General features: G+C 44.1%; 1 protein-coding gene and 1 non-coding gene across 2 annotated transcripts; one reads left to right on the top strand and one right to left on the bottom strand.

Moving 5' to 3' along the window:
- Positions 1-17,204: 17,204 nt before the first annotated feature.
- Positions 17,205-17,336, bottom strand: LOC123596629. The gene has a single exon (XR_006711785.1). It is a non-coding gene; the product is annotated as a small nucleolar RNA SNORA72 (small nucleolar RNA).
- A 3,210-nt stretch (positions 17,337-20,546) lies between these two features.
- On the top strand, positions 20,547-21,304 carry DEFB136 (defensin beta 136). The gene is made up of 2 exons (XM_045462512.1): positions 20,547-20,620; positions 21,072-21,304. The coding sequence occupies exons 1-2, from the start codon at positions 20,566-20,568 to the stop codon at positions 21,242-21,244; spliced, it is 228 nt and encodes a 75-aa protein (XP_045318468.1). The 5' UTR covers positions 20,547-20,565; the 3' UTR covers positions 21,245-21,304.
- The last annotated feature ends 2,213 nt before the right edge of the window (positions 21,305-23,517 follow it).

Here is a 23,517-nt window from a genome sequence, read left to right as displayed (position 1 = left end):
AGGAGCCGCAAGGCAAGGCGCGCCTGGGGGAGGTGTTGGCGCTGGGCGGGGAGAGAAGCCAGCGAGACTCCTCGGCCCAGGGGCTGCACCCGGAGGCCGAGGGGGCAGCGGGGCCGCCAGGCTTCCCCCCCCCCCCCCACTTCCTTCCGCTCGACGTGCGGGGCGGCGGGAGAGGCGCGGACCCGCTACCCTCTGGCTTCCCCTGCCCGCAGGGCGAGACAGCCGCACCAGGCGCCCCACGCTGAGCCAAAAGGGCGCCCCACCTCTGCCTCCCCCGAGAGAAGGGGAGCCTCACCTACTCGAACGCGGAGCAGCCTCTCCCTTACCTTCTGCGGGGGTCTCCCACGCTTGCGCCCGCGGAGGAGGCGGCTGGCGCCCCGGAAGGCACCGCGGGGCCCCAAGGGAGAGTGGCGCGCAGAGGCTCTGGGCAGCTTCCCTGCGCCACGGGGAGGACGGGCGGCCAGAGAGCCCCCAGCAGCTCCGTCGCTGGGCCCGGGGGACAGCACCCAGGCTGCCTAGGGGACAAGCGGTCCCGCGGGTGCGCAGGGCCTCTGCCACGGCCGATGCCTTTGTACAGCAGCAACCTGCGGGATGACACAAAAGCCATCCTGGGGCACATCAGTGCCCAGGGCCAGAAACACGGAGGGGTCCCCGCCGCAACCCCTGGCCCAGCTCACTGTAGCCCTGAGCTAGGCCGACTACCAGCTGCCGTTGTGCTGGGCCCTGACACGGCTGACGAGGACAAATGTTGCACCACGGGGGAAATAATTCGCACGGGGAAAATGTTCGCACCACGGGGGAAATAAGGCGGGCAGAGCCCACACTGCCAGCCCGCGCCCGGGCGCGTGACCCGCTGTTGCGCCACATAGAGAGCATGCGCAGGAGCAGCGGCTTCAATGTCTTCTGCAACCAGGGGCAGGCCAGAGGCCGCGGGCAGGGGAGGGCCTGGCAGAGGAGGACACCAGGGACGGCAAGATGGGCAAGTTCATGCCCAAGATCCCGGGTGCTTCAAAAACAGGAAGTGAGTCTCCTGGTCCACCAGACCGGGTCTGGGTGCCCACAGGGCCCTCACGCCAAAGCAGTGGGGAAGCCCACTGAGCACAGTCAGAGCTCCACTCCACTTGAGGCTCGCCTGGTGTCTGCCCTGACTCTTCCCCCTGTCTTCTGTCGCCTTGGGGCTCCAGGCCCTCACTGTGCCATGCCTTACTCCCCCAACCCCATCTCCAATCGCTGTGCCCTCAGCCTCCCCCTTCCTACACATCTGCCACCACCATCTCTTTGGGCTTCGGCTTCCCTTTGGGCCTTCATTCGCCTCCAGGCCCCATCTTTTGTGCCTGAGCCTCCCCCGGCCCCCCCCCCCCAACCCAGTTCTCTCCAGGCCTTGTGTCTCAGGAACTTCTCTCAGGGTTGCCCTCTGCACACAGCCTCCTGGCTATGCGGCTTCTTCACTCTGCTGCCTCTTTGCTCTTTCCTGGCAGGGTCCGTTGTCTCCACCTCCATCTCAGATGGCTTGGTCCCACTTCTTTCCCCTGCTTGGAAACCTCCTTTGCCTCCCTCCCTGCTTCCTGCCACCTTTCTTAGTGGCCCATCTTTCCACCTTGGGATGGCAGGGCTGCTTACAGGCCGTTTGTGAGGAAGGAGTGCAGCCAGACCCAAAAGGCTGTCCCTCCCAGGAAGCACAGTGGGGCTGGGGCAGGGGGAGGGGGGTGCAGAGGGCAGTGGGTGCAAGCACAGAGGACATCTAGGGGGCTGCCCTGCCAAGAGAACTGAGGTCTACCTGGCCACTCTTCCAGCAAGGCTCTGGCATCACGTGGCAAGGAGTGAGAGTTTTTGTCACACAATAAAACCAGGTCTGGACGGATGATGCTGGGCCCCAGCTTCATGAAGGGTCTCCTGCACATCCTGACAGTCACGTTCATGGGCGCCATCCCCAGCCATGCCACGGAAAGGGCCTGGATGTGGAGTACTTGTACTTGAACAGGTAAGGGCAGAGGACAGATGTGGTGGGACCTGAGCCCCAGCCCACGGCTCCCAGGGGGCCTGACGCCCTTGAAGTGGGAGTGGCCCTCGCCCTGCAGGGGCCCAGCAAACCTCAACTCCACCCTCTTCAGGATGCTTTCTTCTTTGTCACGAACCCACATAACCTGTCCAAATTTCTCCGCTTACCTTTCTTGTGTCTTTTTCACCTCCGGAGAGTAACTTTGATTTGGGGTAACACATTTTGGCATCAAATGTTTCGAAAGCTCCCCACTGTAGATGCTAACATTGTGAAATTAGTGTTTCTGCTATTTCTTTTTAACAGTTTAGGGAATTTTTTTTTTTAAGTATAAGAAATCCCAATTGCTCAGACTGAGAAATCGTGTGTGTGTGTGTGTGTGTGTGTGTGTGTGTGTGTGGTGTTGTTGTGTTGTTGTTTGGGATTTTTTAAATTTAAACTCTAGTTAGTTAACATATAGTGCAATATTGGGTTTAGGAGTAGAATTCAGTAATTCATTGCATACAACACCCAGGGCTCATCACAACAAGTGCCCTCCTTAGTACCCAACATATTACCCACCTAGCCCATCTCCCACCCACCTCCCAATGTCAACCCATAGTTTGTTCTCTATCATCAAGAGTCTCTTGTGGTTTGTTTCCCTCTGTGCTCTTTTTCCACCCCCTTTACATATTTTCATCTGTTTTGTTTCCTAAATTCCACATATGAGTGAAATCATACGGTGTCTTTCTCTGATTGACTTATTTCACTAGCATTATACATTCTAACACCATTCATGTCATTGCAGATGACAAGATTTCATTCTTTTTGATGGCTGCATAATATTCCAGTGTGTGTGTGTGTGTGTGTGTGTGTGTGTGTGTGTGCGTGCGCGCGCGCGCACGCGTGTGTATACACCACCTCTTCTTTATCCATTCATCAATCAGTGGACATGTGGGCTCTCTCCATAGTTTAGCTATTGTTGATAATGCTGCTATAAACATTGGGGTGCATGTACCCCCTTCGAATCTGTATTTTTGTAACCTTTGGGTAAATATCCAGTATGGACTGGGAAATGATTTAAGAAACAAGACCACCAAATGAAGGCAGCAGTTCTAACTCCAAGCAGCTGGAGAAGGGTGGGTGGTGGGGCTGGGGGACACTTCCGCTCCCCAACAGCTCCTAGTGTGATTACCAAAGACAACGCCCAAGTAGGAGTGGCAGCAGGGACTTTTGTCTTGGTAGAAAAAGTCACTGAGGAGTCAGATGACCTGGAGTGTTCCTTGGCTTTGATGTGCTTGCTGACAAGTTTGATTTCGCTCTTAGACCCTCCTGTCTGCATCCTCCACATTCTGCTTAATAACACATCTCCTCAAATGTGATTCTATATATTTTGGTGTTAGCAATAAAATACAATGCACAAAATAAAAAAGAAATAAGGAGGCTTGTTTTCTCAACTTCCAAATTTATTCTCCTTCAACATATCTGAAGGGGCGCCTGGGTGGTTCAGTCGGTTGAGCGTCCAACTTTGGCTCAGGTCCTCATCTCACAGTTCGTGGGTTCAAGCCCCGAGTTGGGCTCTATGCTGACAGCTCAGAGCCTGCAGCCTGCTTCAAGTTCTGTGTCTCCCGTTCCCTCTCTGCCCCTCTCCCACTCATGCTCTCTGTCTCTCAAAAATTAATAAGCATTAAAAAATTAAAAAAAAACAAAAACAAAAAACATCTGGAGCTGAGGCATCCTGCCAGTTCTTCCCAAATTCCCACTTCATCCTGTTTTACGAATGAAAAGCATACCCAAACGCACATATCCCAAGTCTTGCTCTGATGCAACAACTTAAGATGTAAAATCTCCTTGGCAACAGAATGTCAATTGAAACTTGGTTTGAAGAGTTTCTTTCATTTAAGCCCAAATGTTTTGGGCCCCATTATTAGGTTCCTAATTCAAGTATGTGTGTAAGGTGGCAGGACTGATGGCAATTTCCACGTAACTACTCATCCTCCAGCTGCTGAAAGCATGCATTGCTCCTGAGAGAAGTCTCCGTGAAAGTAAAGCATGAGAAGAAACACTGACGGTGCTGATACCGTATTTCATCTAGGTAACAAAGTCATTAACATAGTCATATCTGGGTTCCATGCTGTATGTTTATATATCTTGCCATTATAATTCAGAAGTAAGAATCTGTGGCAGAGGCTATGAATTAAATTGTTTGTTTGGATAAAAAAAAAAATAAAGTCAGATCTTTTCTGATGGATAGTAAGGCTAATTAAGCTGATTCATTTGATTAGTCAATATAGTAGATATTCTCCATGGAGCAAATAAGCTATAGCTGAAGTTTTGAGTTTTTGTTTTTGTTTTTTTTTAATTTTTTTTTTCAACGTTTATTTATTTTTGGGACAGAGAGAGACAGAGCATGAACGGGGGAGGGGCAGAGAGAGAGGGAGACACAGAATCGGAAACAGGCTCCAGGCTCTGAGCCATCAGCCCAGAGCCCGACGCGGGGCTCGAACTCACGGACCGCGAGATCGTGACCTGGCTGAAGTCGGACGCTTAACCGACTGCGCCACCCAGGCGCCCCAGATGTTTGTAATTCTTTCATACCAGCAAAACTGGAGAGAGACATAATTACTTGTCAACTGATAGGGCATTTTTAAAAATTGTTGATCACTAATGATTTTTCAGCATATAACTCAGACAATTCAAGGAATTGAGAGACAGTGCTATCACATGACTCCCAGATCCATCTACTCATTTCACAAACAAGTTTTTTAACGAATTTCGTCTAAAAAAACAGGAATGGAACTTACTATAAAATCTAGCAGTAAAGAATATTTACCTAAAGATATGTGAACCAATTGAAAAAAATTATTTTGTCCATCTCATTGGAAATAAATTTCTAATCAAGTTTTACTTTATAAATTTAATTACTTGTCAAAATTGATTTTTGTATTTATATTGTTTTGTTCAGTTGAATACTAACAATAATGATAATGACCACTTGGTCCAGAAGACATTTCTTTTTTTGTTTGTTTGTTTATTTTTTTTTTTTTAATTTTTTTTTCAATGTTTATTTATTTTTGGGACAGAGAGAGACAGAGCATGAACGGGGGAGGGGCAGAGAGAGAGGGAGACACAGAATCGGAAACAGGCTCCAGGCTCCAAGCCATCAGCCCAGAGCCCGACGCGGGGCTCGAACTCACGGACCTCGAGATCGTGACCTGGCTGAAGTCGGACGCTTAACCGACTGCGCCACCCAGGCGCCCCTGTTTATTTATTTTTGAGAGAGAGAGAGCACGAGCAGGGGTGGGGCAGAGAGAGGAGACACAGAATCCAAAGCAGGCTCAGGCTCCAAGCTGTCAGCACATAGCCTGATGCGGGGCTCGAACTCACGAACCACGAGATCATGACCTGAACCAAGTCGTATGCTTAACTGATTGAGCCAGCCAGGCACCGCCCCGGAAGACATTTCTAATACTACAGTCAGGCATGAAAAAGATAGAAATTTCTATTTTGTTCCAGAGATAAAATGGGATAGTAAATCCTATCCTTACCTTAGCTCACCCTTCCTTTTCACAGGCTAATTTCAAAAAAAAAAAAAAAAAAAAGTATCCATTTGCTCTTTATTTTATCACCCCCACCACCACTTACTGCCATCAGCTCTTTGCATTCAATACTCAAAAGGAAAAATCACAAATGTCCTCTTTTTACTAAGTTCAATAAACATTTTCTCCAACCTCATAGCGGTATTCAGCAATATTGATCATTCCCCTCTATCCATCTTATCTTGATTTTTGATTACTGAGCCCCCACTCACCTGATTTTTCTCCTGACTCCTTTGCTTCTGTTTGCCCTTTAACTGTTAAAACTTCTCAAAGTTGTCCCCAAGGCCTTGATTTTAGTTGCACTCAAGAGGTTTTCCCAGGGTGATGCCAACCACCCTCATCTTTTGTCCAACAATTTCCAAAATTATACCTTATACCCCAGTGTCTGTCCTGATTGTCAGCCAAGCCCATCTGCCCACTGCCTATCGCGCACAGTAAAGAGTATGGATAATAGGCTATGCTGACTTGCCTCAAAATAATGTGTGTGTCTTAAAGAAAACCACTTTACTTTTCTGTGCTTCCAGGTTTTTTGCATTCATTATTTAGAAAGGCTTATCAAAGGATTAAATAAGATGATGTTGGGGGCGCCTGGGTGGCTCAGTCGGTTGGGCGTCCGACTTCAGCCCTGGTCATGATCTCGCGGTTTGTGGGTTCGAGACCCGCGTTGGGCTCTGTGCTGACAGCTCAGAGCCTGGAGCCTGCTTTGAATTCTGTGTCTCCCTCTCTCTCTGCCCTTTCCCTACTCATACTCTGTCTCTCTCTGTCTCTCAAAAACAAATAAACATTGAAAAAAATTAAATAAGATGATGTTGTTGAGGCACAACTGCTGGGCCCATTGTCAGTGCCCTTAGTGTTAGCTATTATGATAACCATGGTTTGGATGAGGTCCAAAACAGAACTAACTTCTCCCTCTTGAGAACTGTTGCTCTCCCTGCCCCCATATCGGTGAATGCACCATCATCCACTCAATTACCCATGCTGGACACTTGAATGCTCTTCCTGACCTTGCCCTTTTCCTCACCCTCCCCCAAATTTAGTCAAATCCCAAGCCTTTCCCATGATATTCCTTAAATGTCTCTGGACATTGTCCATTTTGGATTTTTTTATTTCCACTGTACCTTACTCTAGCCCAAGCCACCACCTCTGTTTCCTACATTACTAGAGAAGACTCTAACGAGTTTTCCCGACTCTACTCTTGATCTCCCCAGTGCATTCTCCAGCCACACTATGTCCAAAGCTTTCAGTTGTGTCCTACTGCCTATAGGACACAGCCAAATTCCTTCCTCAGAATGATGAGCAAGAGCCTTACCTGACCTTTCCTCACCTGCTCTCACCCAAATATTCCATACCTCCTCCCTCCTCTGAGCTTACATACAAAATGCCTCTGTGTGAAAGTGGCTTTCTCCCTTCCTTTACAATCACCACTTTCTTGTCCAAAATTTACCTCAAGATTCAAATTTGAGTATCAGGTTGGTGATAGCCAACTAAGACTCTCTTTCCCCTTCCAAGCTCCATCGCCCTCACAGTTAGACAGTGGTCTCCCGCATTCCTGAAGCAGTCATGGAAACCTCAAGCAATATACTTACCATATGATATTTCAGTTTATTCTGTCTCTATCAGCCTGATAGCTCTGATCCTGCTTACACATGATATAAGCTCAGGAAATAGTTGTTGAAAAATGAATAGGTGAAAATTTTCTGTACTATTTCTGTAACTTTTTTATACATCTAAAACTATTCTACAGAATAGTTTTAATAAAGATCTCAATAGTTTTATAAAGTTTTAATAGCTTCAATAAAGATTGATACTGGCAAAAAAAATAATTTTGTAAAAAAATTTTTGTTCATGTTACATATTTCACAATATATAATATTTGTTCGTATTATATAATATTTGCACATATCACATTATATCCAGAGAGAAAGAGAGGAAAGAGAGAGAGAGATGATTCTATGACTGTAAGGAATTTATTATCTAGTAAGGATATAAAATAAATACAAATTATTCCTCCGGGTTACAGATTTTGAGGAAGGGGTAATATTGTAATTGGTATGAGGCCTTGAATGATACAGAGGCCAGCAAGAAGGGAAGACAGAGGGTGGTAAGGTGAAAATTTTTCCTACTGGTAGCTAGATTGTTGAGGTGACTAAGAATTGAAATGGAAACAGACTGACAAAACATACACTGACTCTCATAACTGAGAATGAAATCAGTAAGATGGAGGTTCCCTGCTGTAGCCACCTCACAGCAAAAACAATTGGCAGACTATAGATCTGGAAACAACCCATGCCCCCATGATCTTGGCTACAGCTCCATTTGACTTTGTCCTGCCACCAGCACCATTGTCAAGGGGCCCAAGAGGAGTCATGCAAGTCCCAAGTAACAGGTCCACTGACCTCGGTCCCAACTGCGAACCTGAAGGGACTCATGACCCACTTCCAGTTCCTCTTAGCCACCAGTCGCCTTCACAGGCACCAAGTGGGAGTCACACCCATCCATGTCCCAAGATGAGCTTCCCAATCTCAAACAAACTGCAGATCCTGAAACAAGTTATGGCCCTGTAACTCAGCTCTAGTCTCTCATAGCAGTGGTCTGGGAACCCTCCTACTAAGCCCACCAGGAACCCACCAGGGGACACATCCATCTGTGCCTTGGGAGACAGGTCCACAGTCAGTGTGACTGTGGATCTTAAAGGGGCCCCATAACCCAGATCTAGTCACTCTCAGCCATGGTTTAGGATCAGTCCTGCCTACCTAGGGCCTAAAGGGAGACACGCCCATCTGTGTCCTAGGAAGCAGGCCTACCAACTTCAGTCTGACTGCAGATCCAGAAGCAACCATGTGACCAAACTCCAGAACCACTTGGCTAGCCTGAGGGTATTTTTGTCCACCCAGAAACCTAGCAAGAGGCATGCCAGTCTGTGGCCTGGACACAGGCCTACAGATCTGGGTCCCAGCTGCAGTTGGATTGAAATTTGGGTCCCAGATTTGTGGACCATGAAGTAGCCCTGTGACTCAATTCAAGACATCTCAGCCATAGTCCAGGACAAATTCTTCCCACCCAATAGCCCACTCAGTGACCTATCAGGAGCCCTCCCAGGAATCGTGAGGGAACCACACCTATCTGCACATCTGACAACCGTTCCACCATCTATGGACCTTGAAGTTGACCCTTGTACCAGTACCAGCCGACAAACCAAAGTCTTGCAAGAAGATCTGTTCATCCAGTGACCAGACAGAATCCATGCCCATCCAAATGCCAGGTAACAGGCCTGCTAACTATGGATCCCACAATACATCCAATAGCAGCCATGTGAACTGTCTCCAACTTTGCTTAACTTTGACCCTGAAGATAATCCCATCATCCTGAGGATCCCAAATAAGAAAACCTTTATCTACTGAAGACAGTCTATAAAGACTTGAAGAAATATTTGTTCCTTAAAATGCACAAGTACATTGGGGCGCCTGGGTGGCTTGGTCGGTTAAGCGTCCGACTTTGGCTCAGGTCATGATCTCATGGTCCGTGAGTTCGAGCCCCGTGTCGGGCTCTGTGCTGACAGCTCAGAGCCTGGAGCCTGTTTCAGATTCTGGGTCTCCCTCTCTCTCTGCCCCTCCCCTGTTCATGCTCTGTCTCTCTCTGTCTCAAAAATAAATAAACATTAAAAAAAATTTTTTTAATAAAAAAATTAAAAAAATAAAATGCACAAGTACAAACACAAGGCTACATGGGTGATAAAGAATCAGGCAAACACGACACCACCAAAGAACAGTGATAAAACTATAGTAACCAACCCTAGAGAAATGGAGACCTACAAATTACCTGACAAAAAATTCAAAGTAATTATCTTCATGAAGCTCAGTAAGATGCAAAAGAAAATCAGATAAACAACTAAATGAAAACAGGAAAACAATGCATGAACAAAATGAGTAGTTTAATAAAAAAATAGAAATCATGAAGGAACAACCACTGAGTGGTTTTAAGTTGCACTCCCACAAAGGAGAACAAAATGGAAATAAGGTTGACAGAAAATAAAAACTTTCTAAAAAGAAAAGAAATAGAAACCATAAAAAGAACCAAACAGAACTCCTGGAGCTGAAGAATACAATGCCAGAAATGAAAAATTCAATAGAAAGATTCAACAGGAGACTCACTCATGGAAAAGAAAGAATCCATGAATCTGAACATAGGTCATTTGAAATCAGCCAGTTAGAGGAATAAAAAGAAAAAAATGAAAAACAATGAATAAACATATGGTACATATGAAACACCACTAAGGGAACAATAGGAATTATGAGAATGTCAGAAGAAGAAGAGAAAGAGAAAGGAAGAAAGTTTATTTAAAGAAATAAAGGTTGGGGCACCTGGGTGGCTCGGTTAAGCGTCCAACTTCGGGCTCTGTGCTGACAGCTCAGAGCCTGGAGCCTGCTTCGTATTCTGTGTCTCCCTCTCCCCCACTCATGCTCACTCTCTCTCTCTCTCAAAAATAAATAAATGTTAAAAAAAAATTTTTTTTAAAGAAATAAAGGCTAAAAATTTCCCAAATCTTGAGAAGGATATGAAAATCCGGCTAGCTGAGGCTTAAAAGTCCCCAACCAAAATCAACCTAAAGAAAATTACCCCAACATATGTAATCAAATTGTCAAAAGTCAAAGACAATTTTTTAAGCACCAAGAGAAAAAAGATTTGTGCCATACAAGGAAATTCCCATAAGGCTATCACCAGATTCTCAACCTTGCAGGCCAAGAGGAAGTAGAATGACATATTCAAAGGTCAGAAAGAAGGGGCACTTGTACCCCAATGTTTATAGCAGCACTCTCAACAATAGCCAAATTATGGAAAGAGCCTAAATGTCCATCAACTGATGAATGGATAAAGAAATTGTGGTTTATATACACAATGGAGTACTACGTGGCAATGAAAAAGAATGAAATATGGCCCTTTGTAGCAACGTGGATGGAACTGGAGAGTGTGATGCTAAGTGAAATAAGCCATACAGAGAAAGACAGATACCATATGTTTTCACTCTTATGTGGATCCTGAGAAACTTAACAGAAACCCATGGGGGAGGGGAAGGAAAAAAAAAAAAAAGAGGTTAGAGTGGGAGAGAGCCAAAGCATAAGAGACTCTTAAAAATGAGAACAAACTGAGGGTTGATGGGGGGTGGGAGGGAGGGGAGGGGAGGTGATGGGTATTGAGGAGGGCACCTGTTGGGATGAGCACTGGGTGTTGTATGGAAACCAATTTGACAATAAATTTCATATATTGAAAAAAAAAAGGTCAGAAAGAAAAAACAACAGCCAACCAATATTACAACCAGCAAAGCTTTCCTTCAGAAATGAAGGAGGGATAAAAACATTACCAAAGTCTGAAGAAGTTCATCACCACTAGATTTGCCTTTCAAAACATGCTAAAGTGTTGTTTTTAAATAAACGAAAGATTACTAAGTAATAGCATGAATAAACAACCCAACTTTACACCTCAAGGAATTAGAAACTAAGCCCAAACTCAGCAAAATGAAGTAAACTATAAATATTAGACTAAAAATAAATAGAAAAACAATAGAAAAGATAACAAACCTAAGAGTTGGTTTTTTGAAAAGATATACAAAATTGACAACCATTACCTAGAATAACCAAGAAAAGAAGGCAAAGAACTCTGGCATAGAATATTCCAAGCCCTGTTTTTCATCACAAATTAATATATTGTGATACTTGTTTCGTATTGATCTTATGAGCCTGTTTTATGTGAATCTGATCCTGGGGGATGGACATGCTTTTGGAAACTGGAAAACAAAGAGACAGACCTTGAATAATGGTGAATTCACAGGTATAATGACAGTCCTCGAGTCAGACCACTCTTCTTCAGATAGTAACACTACCTCTCCCCTCAACCTCTACACAGCTTAGCTGGTACAATATCACTTTCTTATTAATAACTCTAGAGTGAACACTACCTATTGAGTGATGCTTCAGTGTAAGGGGTAGGCCAACAGAGGTTTTGTCTAAACATATGACTCTCAAAAATTAAAGCCTTCTAACTTCCTTAACTCTAATCTTTCCCCCTAAATCTGTCCTTCACAAGGGTGCTCAATGGGTCTATCCAAAAGACATATCAGACTTTATCATTTCCTTGAACTCCCTTCAATAATACCTCTATAACATATTAAGTCTACATTTGTTAAAATTTCACTCACAGTCTTTTGTAACGTGGCTCTACCTCCCTCTCCATCTTCATCTTTAACCACACCCACATTCTAGCAATACGTAAATAGGTGTTTATATCTGCACACACCATACTCTTCTATACCTTTGTACCCTGATTCTATGAATCTACTGAGTTTCCCTGGAACCCCTTTTCCTGTACTTCCTGTACTTCCTGGTTAAGTCCTACTTATCCTTAAAGATTCTACTCCAGGATATCATCTTCTCCAGGAGATGTTTCCCCCAATTCTCAATTTTGTGCCCCAAGTTTCCATAGCATGTTGTACATGAAAATACCATAGCTTTTACCTCATTATATTAAAATTATAACCTTATGACCCATGTGACTGTGAAGGCAAGAATCTTCCAAACACTGTAAATCCTTGGAATGCCACACAGGGCCTGGCATGAAATGGAGTGCCACAAGTGTTGACCACATTGAACTGAACTGAACTGAACTTCCCCCTTTTTCTACTCTCTGGATACCTCTATTTTCTTTCTTTTTAAAAAATTGTTATTTATTTAAGAGAGGAAGAGAACAAGAACATGAATGTGTGGGAGGGGCAGAGAGAGGGAGAGAGAGAATCCAAGCAGGTTCTGCACTGTCAGCATAGAGCTCAACATGGGACTCAATCTCACAGTGAAATCATGACCTGAGCTGAAATCATGAGTTTGACGCTTAATGGACTGAACCACCTAGGCACCCCTGGAGACCTCAATTTTCATACTGGAATAGATGGATATGCTGGATTTCTCCTTTACACTCAATAGTGATGCCGGCCCTTGCATGTTTCCCCAAATTAGATTTGTACCTTGATTTTTACAGATATGAGTTGAGAAAATAAAGGGTGGGCTGAGGATTTGCTCATAGTTATAAGTAAGGCTGAATATTTGTCACATGCCAGATTCTTGACGAGTGTTACAGAATTGCTTTTCTCCACAGTGCCTTCCAGAAGTGGAGATAAGGACAGCCCAATTTGTTACAATTATGCTAAGAAATTTGAGGAGGAGGAAGAGACCTAATTGTTCAAGGGAATAATCATGTTCTGTAGACAATCTGGCAGAAGCTAAGGAAGAATGCAAACTAGCCTTGGGGACTTCTGGGCACTAGTCCCAGTGGCATTAAGGCATCTGATCTTGAAAGCAAGCACTGAGGCCTTTCTTCTCTGTGTGTGGCCAGGGACAAGTTCCAAGCCAACATTTCCTCACAGAATGTCCTAAGACTCCAAGCATAATCAAATTTTGCTAAAGGTAATAAACTGATTCACCTGATTACACAGCCCCTTCCAGGCAGATGTCTCTTGATCACTTGGAACAAACAGATCTCACTTCCCTGTCTGAACTTCTGCAGGTGCAGAGAGTGATTTCTTTATTAGTCTCCTGTTGAAGCAGCTGTTATGGGTAACCAGCTGGCTTCTTCCTGCTTGGGTTTTGATTTGGGTTTTGGTCTGAAGTCATCTCTTGGGGCCTGTAGAATCTCAGAGAGACTGAAACTATAATCTTACCCTCACGCTAAACCCTGCCCCAGTATACAATTAGAGAAACATGATGAAAGGGTAATGGGTCCTGGGACCATGGTCTAGAAGAACCAATATTTAAGTCAAGATTTGCCAGTAATCAAAGGAGTTGTTGTCCTTGGGCCCTTCATTCCTCTGGTCTGAAGTCCCCCGTTGTTAGGGAAAAGGCAGCAATATACTCTCACCCTCTAACTTCAGTTGGTTCTCCCATAAGCTCTATAAGGAAGATCCAATTTAATAAAAGCCAACAAGTGACCATTAATGGCATAGTGAGTTGTTTTCAACATGAAATCCTAAAAATGAAATGCCACGGTTGGTTAAAATTCTGTCTGAAAACTAAACTGCTAATTCTAAACGGTTCATGCTACATTGTGGGATGCCTGGGGATCTGGAACAGGGGCATAAAGTGCCTAATGGGAGGGTCAAAATGGTAGCTAGTTGTCAAGTGATATGAGAGTATTTCAACATTTCATTTGACCTGAAAAACACAACAACTGAACAGAAAATTTCAAGAGAGAAGTTCAACAGGAGACCAGAACAATAAGCAAAGAGAATCAACAAATGTGAGGACAGGTCATTTGAAATTATTCAGTCAGAGAAACAAAAATAAAAATGAATGAAAAATATAGAAAGAAGATTAAAGGAATTAAGGACACCATAAAGTCAAACAATATGCGCATTATTGGGGTCCCAAAAAAACAGAGAAAGAAGGAAGCAGATTGTTTATTTGAAGAAATAATGGCTAAAAACTTCCCAAACCTGAGGAAAAGAAATGAATGCCCAAATTAATGAAGCCTAATGGAGCCCAACAAGGAAAAATTCCAAGTCCAACCAAAGCATATTATAATTGTGTTGTCAAAAGTCTACAATAAAGAATTTTGAAAACAGCAAGAGAAGAGACTGGTCACATACAAAGGAACCCCCATGAGACCAGATTTCTCCACAGAAACTTTGCAAGCCGGAAGAGATAATATATTCAAATTGTTAAGAAGAGGTAGAAAAAGATGATGGCAAAGCAAGAGGATCCTGAGTCCATCTTCTGCCACAGACATACCAAGGCAACAACTACGTGTAATGCAATTTACTCTGAAAACAACCTGAAGACTGGTACAATCAAAGACATATTGATAAGACCACATCAAGAAGGGTAGGAAGGGCAGAGATGTCGTTGGGAAGCCAGTCCTCCACACAGTGACCTATAATCAGAAGGGATATCACAGGCATGGGATACTGGGGGGAATCAAGACCCACACCAGGCAGGCCTGACCCTGGGGACCTTCATCAAAAAGACAAGCCCCCATAACATCTGCTTTTGAAAATCAGTGGGGTTTAACTCCAGGAGAGCCTGAGGACTTTAGGAAACCATCTCCATTCTTAGAGAGCCAGCAAGCTATATCACTCAGCCTGATACCTAGCACCGAAGCAATATTTTTAAAAGGACCTGGGTATATGTGATGGAGATTTATTGACTAATTTCAGGACATGTGCCAAAAGGGCAGGGGTCTGCAGGAGCTTTCTCTGGGAACAGAAGTACTGGTGGATCCATTTTTCTGGCCATCCTTTAGTCTAGCTGCCGGAGCCAGTTCTGACACTTTTCATCTACCTTGCTAGCATCAGTTGCCCCACCCAACCCATTCATCCCAGTGGATACCCCTCCAAAGAAGCCCCCACTGCTCCACCTCTGGTATCTCTCCAGCGAGACTTCTGCTACAGGGAGGGGGAAGCTAGCCCCACCCACCAGCAGATTTGCAGCAGCTGAACTGGGGGCAAGCCCTGTCTACCGGTGCACTGGCAGCAGTCATGGCCCAGCCATAATAGAAAGGCACATGCATTCCACACAGGAGACGCACCTGAATCACCTGTCTGGTGACCGGGGGGGACTGTGCTACAGGAGTGCACCACAAGACCTCTTCTACATAAGGCCAGTAGTTTCAAGACTGGGATACATGGCTGACATGCCTAATACATAGTAATAAACACAGAGAGTCAGTCAAAGTGAGGAGACAGATGAATATGTTCCAAACAAAAGAACAAGACAAAACCACAGAAAAAGAGCTAAACAAAATGGAGGTGAGCAATCTACCTGATAAGGAGTTCAAAGTAATGGTCATAAAGGCACTCATGGCACTTGAGAGAAGAGTAGATGAACTAAGTGAGAACTTCAACAAAGAGATAGAAAACATAAAAAGAACCAGTTGTAGCTGAAGAACACAATATAGAAATAAAAACTCCACTAGAGGGAATCAACAGAAAATTAGAGGATATAGAAGAGCAGATCAGCTGGAAGACATAGTAATGAAAAGCAAGCAAGCTGAACAGCAAAAAGAAAAAAGAATTTTTTTTTTAATTTTAAAAAAGAATTTTTAAAATGAGCATATGTCAAGCGACCTCTGTGACAAAGGGTACTAACATTTGTATCACAGAGGTCCCAAAAGGAGAAGAAAGAAAGGGGCAGAAAGTGTATTTGAAGAAATAATAGCTGAAAACTTCCCCAACCTGAGGAAGGAAACAGGCATCCAGGTCCAAGAAACAGAGAAAGCTCCAAACAAGATGAACTGAAGGAGTTTCACTCCCAAAGTTAGTGGAAGGACGGAAATAATAAAGATCAGAGCAGAAATAAATGAAATAGAAACAAAACAAACAAAAAGAAAAAACACACAATAACAATAGAAAAGATGGATGAAACTAAGGGCTGGTTCTTTGAAAAGATAAACAAAATTGATAAAGCTTTAGCCATACTCATCCAGGGAAAAGAGAGAGAGGACTGAATAAATAAAATTAGAAACAAAGGAAGAGAGGGGTGCCTGGGTGGCTCAGCCAGTTAAGTGCTGGACTCTTGATTTTGGCTCAGGTCATGATCTCACAGTTCATGGGGTCGGGCCCTAGTCAGGTTCTACATTGACAGCACAGAGCCTGTCTGGGATTCTCTCTGCCCCTCCCCTGCTCACTGACACTCTCATTCTCTCAATAAATAAATAAACAAACTAACAAACATTAAAAAAAAAAAAGAAACGAAGGAAGAGAAATTTCAACTCCATGAATGAGCACAGATGGTGGGGCATGCCCTTGGCTTTAGCATGGTTGTATCCTCACATGCCCAGCTTCCCTAACAAGGTGGGGGAAGAGCACAAAAATCCGTTACACTCCATTCCATTCCAAGAAAAATCCCAATTAATCCCTACTCCTCCAGTAGACTCTTTAATATGACCAACAGAATCACCATCACGTAAAATCCAATCATCTCTCAAACTGCTGCCTTTGCACTAGTTCCTGGGACAAGTGAGTCCATTCACGAGCCCCTCAAAAGAAGCATCTCAGATCCCATAGCCCCTCAGGATCCCCGGATGTAAGCTGCATTGGTTTTCAAAGACAGGCATTTTGAGGGCATGGTCTCTTGGGCGCAGGTCTCAAGGGTCGGGGTGCCCAATGTGTGACACAAACCCCTCTCTCCTCAGGGAGAGGCTTTAGAAGTGAGATCCCTCCAATTATGTGTCACAGAGCCAGGGGTAGGATTTTGGTGAGACAGTGTCTCTGCCTCTCCTACCCAATCTAGATGCAGTCATTTTATCTCTTGTGGAGAAAGCTGTTCAGTTAGTTTTCAGTTCTTTTTCAGCAGGAATTATTCCATATGTAGTTGTAGATTTGGTGTGTCCGTAGGAGGAGATGAATTCAGGATCTTTCTACACCGCCATCTTGGACAATCCCATAATTTGTAAAGTTTTGTTTGTTTGTTTAGAAAATAAAACTCAATAGTTTTATAATTCACTCAGTGGCAACTGATAATCATCAAATTAGCAATGGTTATCTTCCAATGGTTATCTTACACTAGCTGTGCTGTCATTTCTCTAGGATGAGCAGATACTCTGAGTCACAGACATTTCCCATATAAGGTGCATCATATAAATCAGACTTGGTTTGTCACCAGCATTTATAAAACCAGGCCTAGGGAAAGAACTAGGTCTGGGGACACATACCTGGTCTTAATATACTGAACGTTTAGCCTGCCCTGATCATTACAAAATCAGAACAGTAAGCATATTCGCAGTACAAATTATTCTTCATGGACAAGCCAGTAGAAAAGAAATGGGCAAATGACTTAACTAGATACTTATCCAAAGAGGAATAAAATAAAATCAAAGCTAAAAAAAAAAAAAAAGAGGAACCCTAAGTGACCAATAAACATACAAAAAGATACCTCACCTTATTTGTGATCAGGGAAATTTATATTAATCTGCCCTGAGGGACCACTAGATCACCATCCAGTTGTCTAAAGTATAAAGGTCTGACAATACCAAGTAGTGCTAAGAATGTGGAGTGACCAAAACCCTTATACACCTGCTGATGGATATAAAAATTAGTAAAAGGCACTTTAGTAAACAATTTGACATTTAGAACAAAATGACGTTATGCATGTCCTGTAACTTAGCAATTTTACTCCAAGGTATCTATCCTCCAAGAAGCAAGCCTGTGTGCACAGAATATAAGTACAAGAATGTCCCACCGCAGGACTCTTTGGTAATCCGTGGAAGCAACTCAGATACTTGTCATCCATCCTAAATATATTAAATAGTCAATAGACAGAAGCAAAAACTAATGCTACACTCAGAAATATACAAGTATCTTTAAAATATAATAAAGAAAAGAGGAAAACAGTCACAAGTAATACTTTTGTGCCGCCTTTTACAGATAGGTCAAAAAGAGGCAAATTAAACTACCCTGGTTAGTGATCCATACTAAAGAGAAAACCATAAAGCAAAGCAAGAAAGTGATGATTATCTGGGTCAGAGCAGTGGTTGCCTTGTTGGGGAGGTAGTGAGCTATAGTCACTTAAGAGTTCACTGGGACCTTTTGTGATGCTGGAAAAGGTCTGTTTTCTTAATCTAAGAGGTGACCCCATGGTGTTTGCTTTATGTTCAGTCACTAAACTATGTGTATGATTTTATTTTTCTTTGTGTGTATTAAATTTCATCATATATCAATGACTTATTGAGCCATGGGGGAAAATAAGCTTGCACATAGAGAAAAATGAGCATGAAGTCATTGCACCCAGGAACTATCTGACTCGTGAACGAGGCAGTCAGGAAAGGGGCTTCATCCTTCAACAAGTTAATTCATTAAAGTAGCTGAGGGGGTGTAGTCATTGTTGGCAATGGCGGGTTTTTTTCTTGAAGGTAGACATGATCAGGAGAGCACAAAAATTCTAGAAAACTAAAATACAGAAGAAATTTCCAACAAAGCAACATTAAAGGGGATAGTATGAAGCTGTTAATGCTTCCCTGGCACGTTTTCCCAACAAGAACTCAGACAGGAGGTGGGAACACTCAGCACAGGTAAGAAAAGCTCCTGTCCAAAGGTTGGGATGCTGACTTAATCAAGACATGCACGAATGGAAAGGAAAGGTCCATCTCCCACACCTGCTAATCTCCAAAGGCGTCTTAGATTTGCTTTTCCAGGATCAGGTATAGGAGGAGGCTCAGAAGTATTTAGAAAATGTTAGGCTCATACTTTCCATATTTCCAAATGCATGATTAATAAACTTAAAATATATGGAGGACAGAGTTCTGAACTGAGAATCAAGAGAGCTGAAAATTTTATGCCAGCACAGCTCACAGATTGAGTCTTCCCTTTGTACAAGCCCATTCACCCATTCAAGCCTTGTTTCCTCCATCTCTAAAAGAATGGGAAGGTGCCAACTAAGTCTATGCTTTGTCTATGGCAGCAGATGGTCAGGATATGGCCTCCATTGTATGGGCAGGAAGTATATGCCCCATGCAGGGACCTGGGAGTCTTCTATGGAGTCATTTAAGGGAATCCTCAGCCCTGATCTAGTATTGAACTACTTACTTCCAGGCCATTATCACACCTCCTCTCCCCAACTCCCCATGCCAACCCACAGTGGTGCTCCCAACAATGCACATTGTTGGAACCCAGAATAAAACTCTCCTGGCTGTTTTTTGCATTCGCTAAGAGATCTCTTGGAGAGAGTGTACAAAAAAGAAAGAAAGACAGCTCTAATGGTGGAATTTAACGAAGGAGGAAGAGAAGGAAGAGAAAGAAGAGGTGCTGGTGGTGATGGAGGAGGAGGAAGAAGAGGAGGGGGAGAGGGAGGAGGAGGAGTGAAGAGCCTAATCTATACCAGGATGAGTGCAATGCACTTTGTAATTTGTCATCCTCAGAAAACCCTTTTACAGTGCACTTTTTGAGAAGAGGAAGCTGAAGCTCAGAGATGCTAAATAATTTACCCAAGGGTATGTGACTGCAAAATGGATCATAACCAATAAAATTATGCTCTACTTCCATTTTACAGACTCAGAATCCTACGGTTATGGGACACTTGGGTACAAGCCCACCTCAAGGCAAGAATATAACCAAAGTAAGCGTCTCCTCAACTTTTGGTCGTCCTCCACCTCTCCAGGGAAGACAGACCTAATGATCCTTCTCTGGAGCTATGCCCTTATAGCTCCAGGGAAGTGGTGTCCTGCTCTACTCTGAATGCTGGGCATCCAACCTTGCACACAGCAGTGATCTGGCTCTTCCTGTAAGAAACCAGAAGAGAGTTCCAACCTACCCACTCCAAAAAGACAACCTTTCCCAGAACCTTAAAATTTCCAAATACTAGGCAACATTTCAATAGCAGCCATTTGGAAAACAAAGCCCTTGGTGAACTTTCCTGGGTGACACATTCCCTATACCATCTGCCTCAGCCAGGTGAATAAATCTGCTGCCCAAAGAGAAGCATACCCCTTCTCTGTTATGTCTGAGTACCTACCTAACTCTTGGTCAGATCAACAGTTGACACCTTAAGACTCTTTATTTCTGGAAACACAGCAAGATCTTGCTCACATCCTTTGTGATCTTAAGTTAAGCCCGTGTTCATAACATTGCTTCCCTTGTCTCCTGTGTTCTCAATGGGACTCCCAAGGAAAGGAGAAACAAAGTAGAAAGAGAGTAAACATTTTCCCTGCCATTTTTCTATCACTATACATATGAAGTTATAGGATAAATATTTGGGCCTGGGCAGGAGGATGCCTGGTCTCGGATCCTGTCTCGCCTTGACTGAGTTCCTTCTTTTCCCATGATTGGTAAAAGAGGAAGTAGCAAAGACAGGACCAGGAACTTTTCTTCTTCTAAGCCTGAAGAAGCCTGTCTCCCCTGAATGCCCTTCCAAGTAGAATGAGGCCAGTGCCCAGCCCCACCCAACTTTGCCCAGCTCTATAAAGGAAGCTTCCAGGCAGCCACCCCCAGAATGTTCCAGCTCTGTGCCCTCATCAGCAATGAGGCACTCTCTCATTGGGTTACTCTTCCTCCTGGTAATCTCACTGCCTTCAGGTAAGATGATGGGTATAGGTCTGATCATAAAAGTGGGGGTGTTCCAAGAACACAGGTACTTAGAATCCCCTTTGGGCATAAGACCAGCAGGGGGATGCCAATATTAGATGGATCAGCAAGCCAAGGATGGGAATTAAGTTAGTGGTCTTCAGTGTCTGCCCCACTCACCGGTTGCCACATCCTGAAAGCCTACCCAAGCTCGAGAGAGTGAGGCCAACTTCATAACACACATGTCACCGTTCAGCTATCCAAATTCCTATTTCCTTCCAACTTCCTCTGATGAGCCTTAGACGTGGTGGCCCTCACTGAGAGATGACAGGAGGTGAGAGGACAGAATGTAAAAGGTAAATTGCAAAGTAATAGGCCCCCCACCAGGAAGAGAGGGGCAGGTCTAGGATTTCTCCCAGCTTCAGAAGCCTGATTTTTCTTTTCCATTCTTTTTTTCCTTCAGGGAATGGATTGTTTGGACATGATGGAATACAAATCTGTACTTGCACTGCACTCAAAGGCAGGTGCTTCTTCGGTTGCAGAGTGGGATGGACGTGGGTTTCATTCTGTCACAACATGTTGTCTTGTTGTGTAAAAATGTTGAAAAATAATCTTCCCCAGGTCGATGAGTATTGACCCTCACCTCATGGATCCAATTAAAAGGCTACATGAATAGCTAAAAGGATAAAATCTGCACTCTGTGTGTAAGGATCATTAATGAGCCATGGGTAGCAAATGGGAGGCAGATTCTCACGAACTGACTGGCAAAATTCCAGAAGTATTTTGTAAAGGGGCACTGGGGCAAAATGCATCTCCTGTTTTTTTTTTTTCCCACCCTCCCATCTCCAATCACTAATTCCTATTTCCAATTTAAATTCAGTTGATTAACACATGGCTACCGGCCCAAGGATATGATGTATGCTGGGCTCAATAACAATAGCTTACTATGTGCCAGTCACACTTTTAAGTGGTTTACATCTACTAAATCACTTAATTCTCACAACAAAATCAACTTTTTTCTCCAGTTTTGTAGATGAAGGAATTTTTCAAGGTCACATAACCAGTAAGAGTTAGTACTGGGTTTGAACCCAGTCTTGAGCCAGTGTCTTTACTGTTAATCTATACCACCTCTCAACTGCTAAGCGTAGGAAGCTAACTGGAAGTATTAATTGTAGTTTGTAGTGATTGTAGGTTGTGATCCAATGAGGAGTCAAGAATCCAAGTAGATCCATGGAACAGCAAGCCCCTCAAAATTCTTCCTGTGGCTTAAAGCTGTAACGTTCCTGGCTGCTACATTGCATTTGTGACTCTACTCAGTAGCTCTGATGCATCAAGATCAATGTTGCCCTAAGATTCCACTCACCAACCATCACTTCGCCAACTGCTAGGGTGGAAGCAAAGAGCCATACAGACCCACACAAAACTCCCAGCTGTCAGTGGGACAGCCTTGCTCCAGCAGCATCTCTTCACCACCCCTCCAGCGCCCCCTCCCCCAGGGGCAGAGGTCACAGATCTTCGTGGAGATCCTTGTCATTAGCTGCTCAGGAAAAAGAACACCAGCTGAGTCTCGGGGTTTCCCTGCTCCAAGGATGTGCCTGAAGGAACACATCTGAGTCTCCACCCTGGAAAGCTAGGCAGGGCTTCATTCTTTCTGGAAGTCCTGCCTGCTCAGGCTTTCCCATCTTAATCCTCAACATTCCAGCAAAAAAGAAAAACCAGAAATCATCAGTAGTCCTCAGGGCTAGCTTGCCAGGGCATCTATATTTTAGCTAGCCTTTTTTGTTTTTTGAAGTTTATTCATTTGTTTTGAAAGAAAGAACACATACAAGTAGGGGAGGGGTGGGGAGGGTGGTGGAGAATCCCAAGCAGGCTCTGCACTGACAGCGCAGAGCCTGATGTGGGGCTCAAAACATAAAAGCAGGAAATAAAAAGAGAAATCTGGGTGAAAGGAGAAAGCAAATATTCCTTCATCAGATTTCAGAAGGGTCCACAACCCAAAATAAAGGCTAAAGATCTCTACCCTTTTCTTGTGGTTCCCCAAATCATGATTATATCGGCCTGGGGTGAGATACGGCTCTAACTTTGACAACGGGATGCAAGAAGAAACACTCATCACTGTCTTTGATGCTCTTCAGTGCAGCTTGGACGAGACTGGAACGTTCAGTTATTCTTGCTGAAAGCCCACATATGAAATAAAGAAGAGGACTGAATTATCACACATAAAAGCCATTTTGTACTCACCTTGTGGCTCCGTGGGTAAAACCCTAGAGATAGTGGCCATCCTCTCTGAGGAAGCCAAAACTGTTCATCTTTGTTCTCCATATCACAGGGCAGCCATGCGGAAAGCCCAGAATTTAGGCTTAGCAATCAGACATCTGTCTCACTACATGGGCGCCATCGGGAAACTTTTTGCTCCTAGTACAACAGGTTGTTTCAGGACCCTACTCCAGCAGAGTGACCCGAGAGGGCCCCTGCATTTATGGCCACCTTCCGAGCCTTTGCTATGAGGCCCAGCTCTAGCACATTCCCCTTAAGCTTAAAAATGTCCGGAGTGAATGCATGTGACTGGAAATCAAGAAATCTGAAGGACACTGAGAACGTTTACCGATACCTTATCGTACAGTTGTTTTAACATTATCTGTATGGCAAATATGTAACATGCTTGGCAATGTATCATCTGGCTTAACTATCCTGGCGGGGTGTTAGGTTGGGGTACATAAAAGGAAGGATTTTGCTGCCCCTGGGGAAAGGCATGGAAGACAAGTAGCACTCCTGCCCCCGAATTCTACCCATACACTGTGAAGCCAGCACAGCCGTGGCAGTAGGAATCAAAACAGTATCCACTGACACACGCAAAGGGAAAGCAGAATCTCAGGGACAATCAGAACCCCCTCCCGACACCATCGCCT

The sequence above is a fragment of the Leopardus geoffroyi genome, chromosome B1 (genome assembly GCF_018350155.1).
Source record: "Leopardus geoffroyi isolate Oge1 chromosome B1, O.geoffroyi_Oge1_pat1.0, whole genome shotgun sequence".
NCBI classification, from domain to species: Eukaryota; Metazoa; Chordata; class Mammalia; order Carnivora; family Felidae; genus Leopardus; species Leopardus geoffroyi.
Note: the sequence above shows the minus strand (reverse complement) of the source record. Positions and strands in the feature narration are given on the sequence as shown.

Coding starts and splice junctions, on each gene's coding strand:
- DEFB136 (XM_045462512.1), top strand. CDS start 20,566: ATGAGGCACTCTCTCATTGGGTTACTCTTCCTCCTGGTAATCTCACTG. Junction 20,621..21,071: donor GGTAATCTCACTGCCTTCAG/GTAAGATGATGG, acceptor TTTTTCCTTCAG/GGAATGGATTGTTTGGACAT.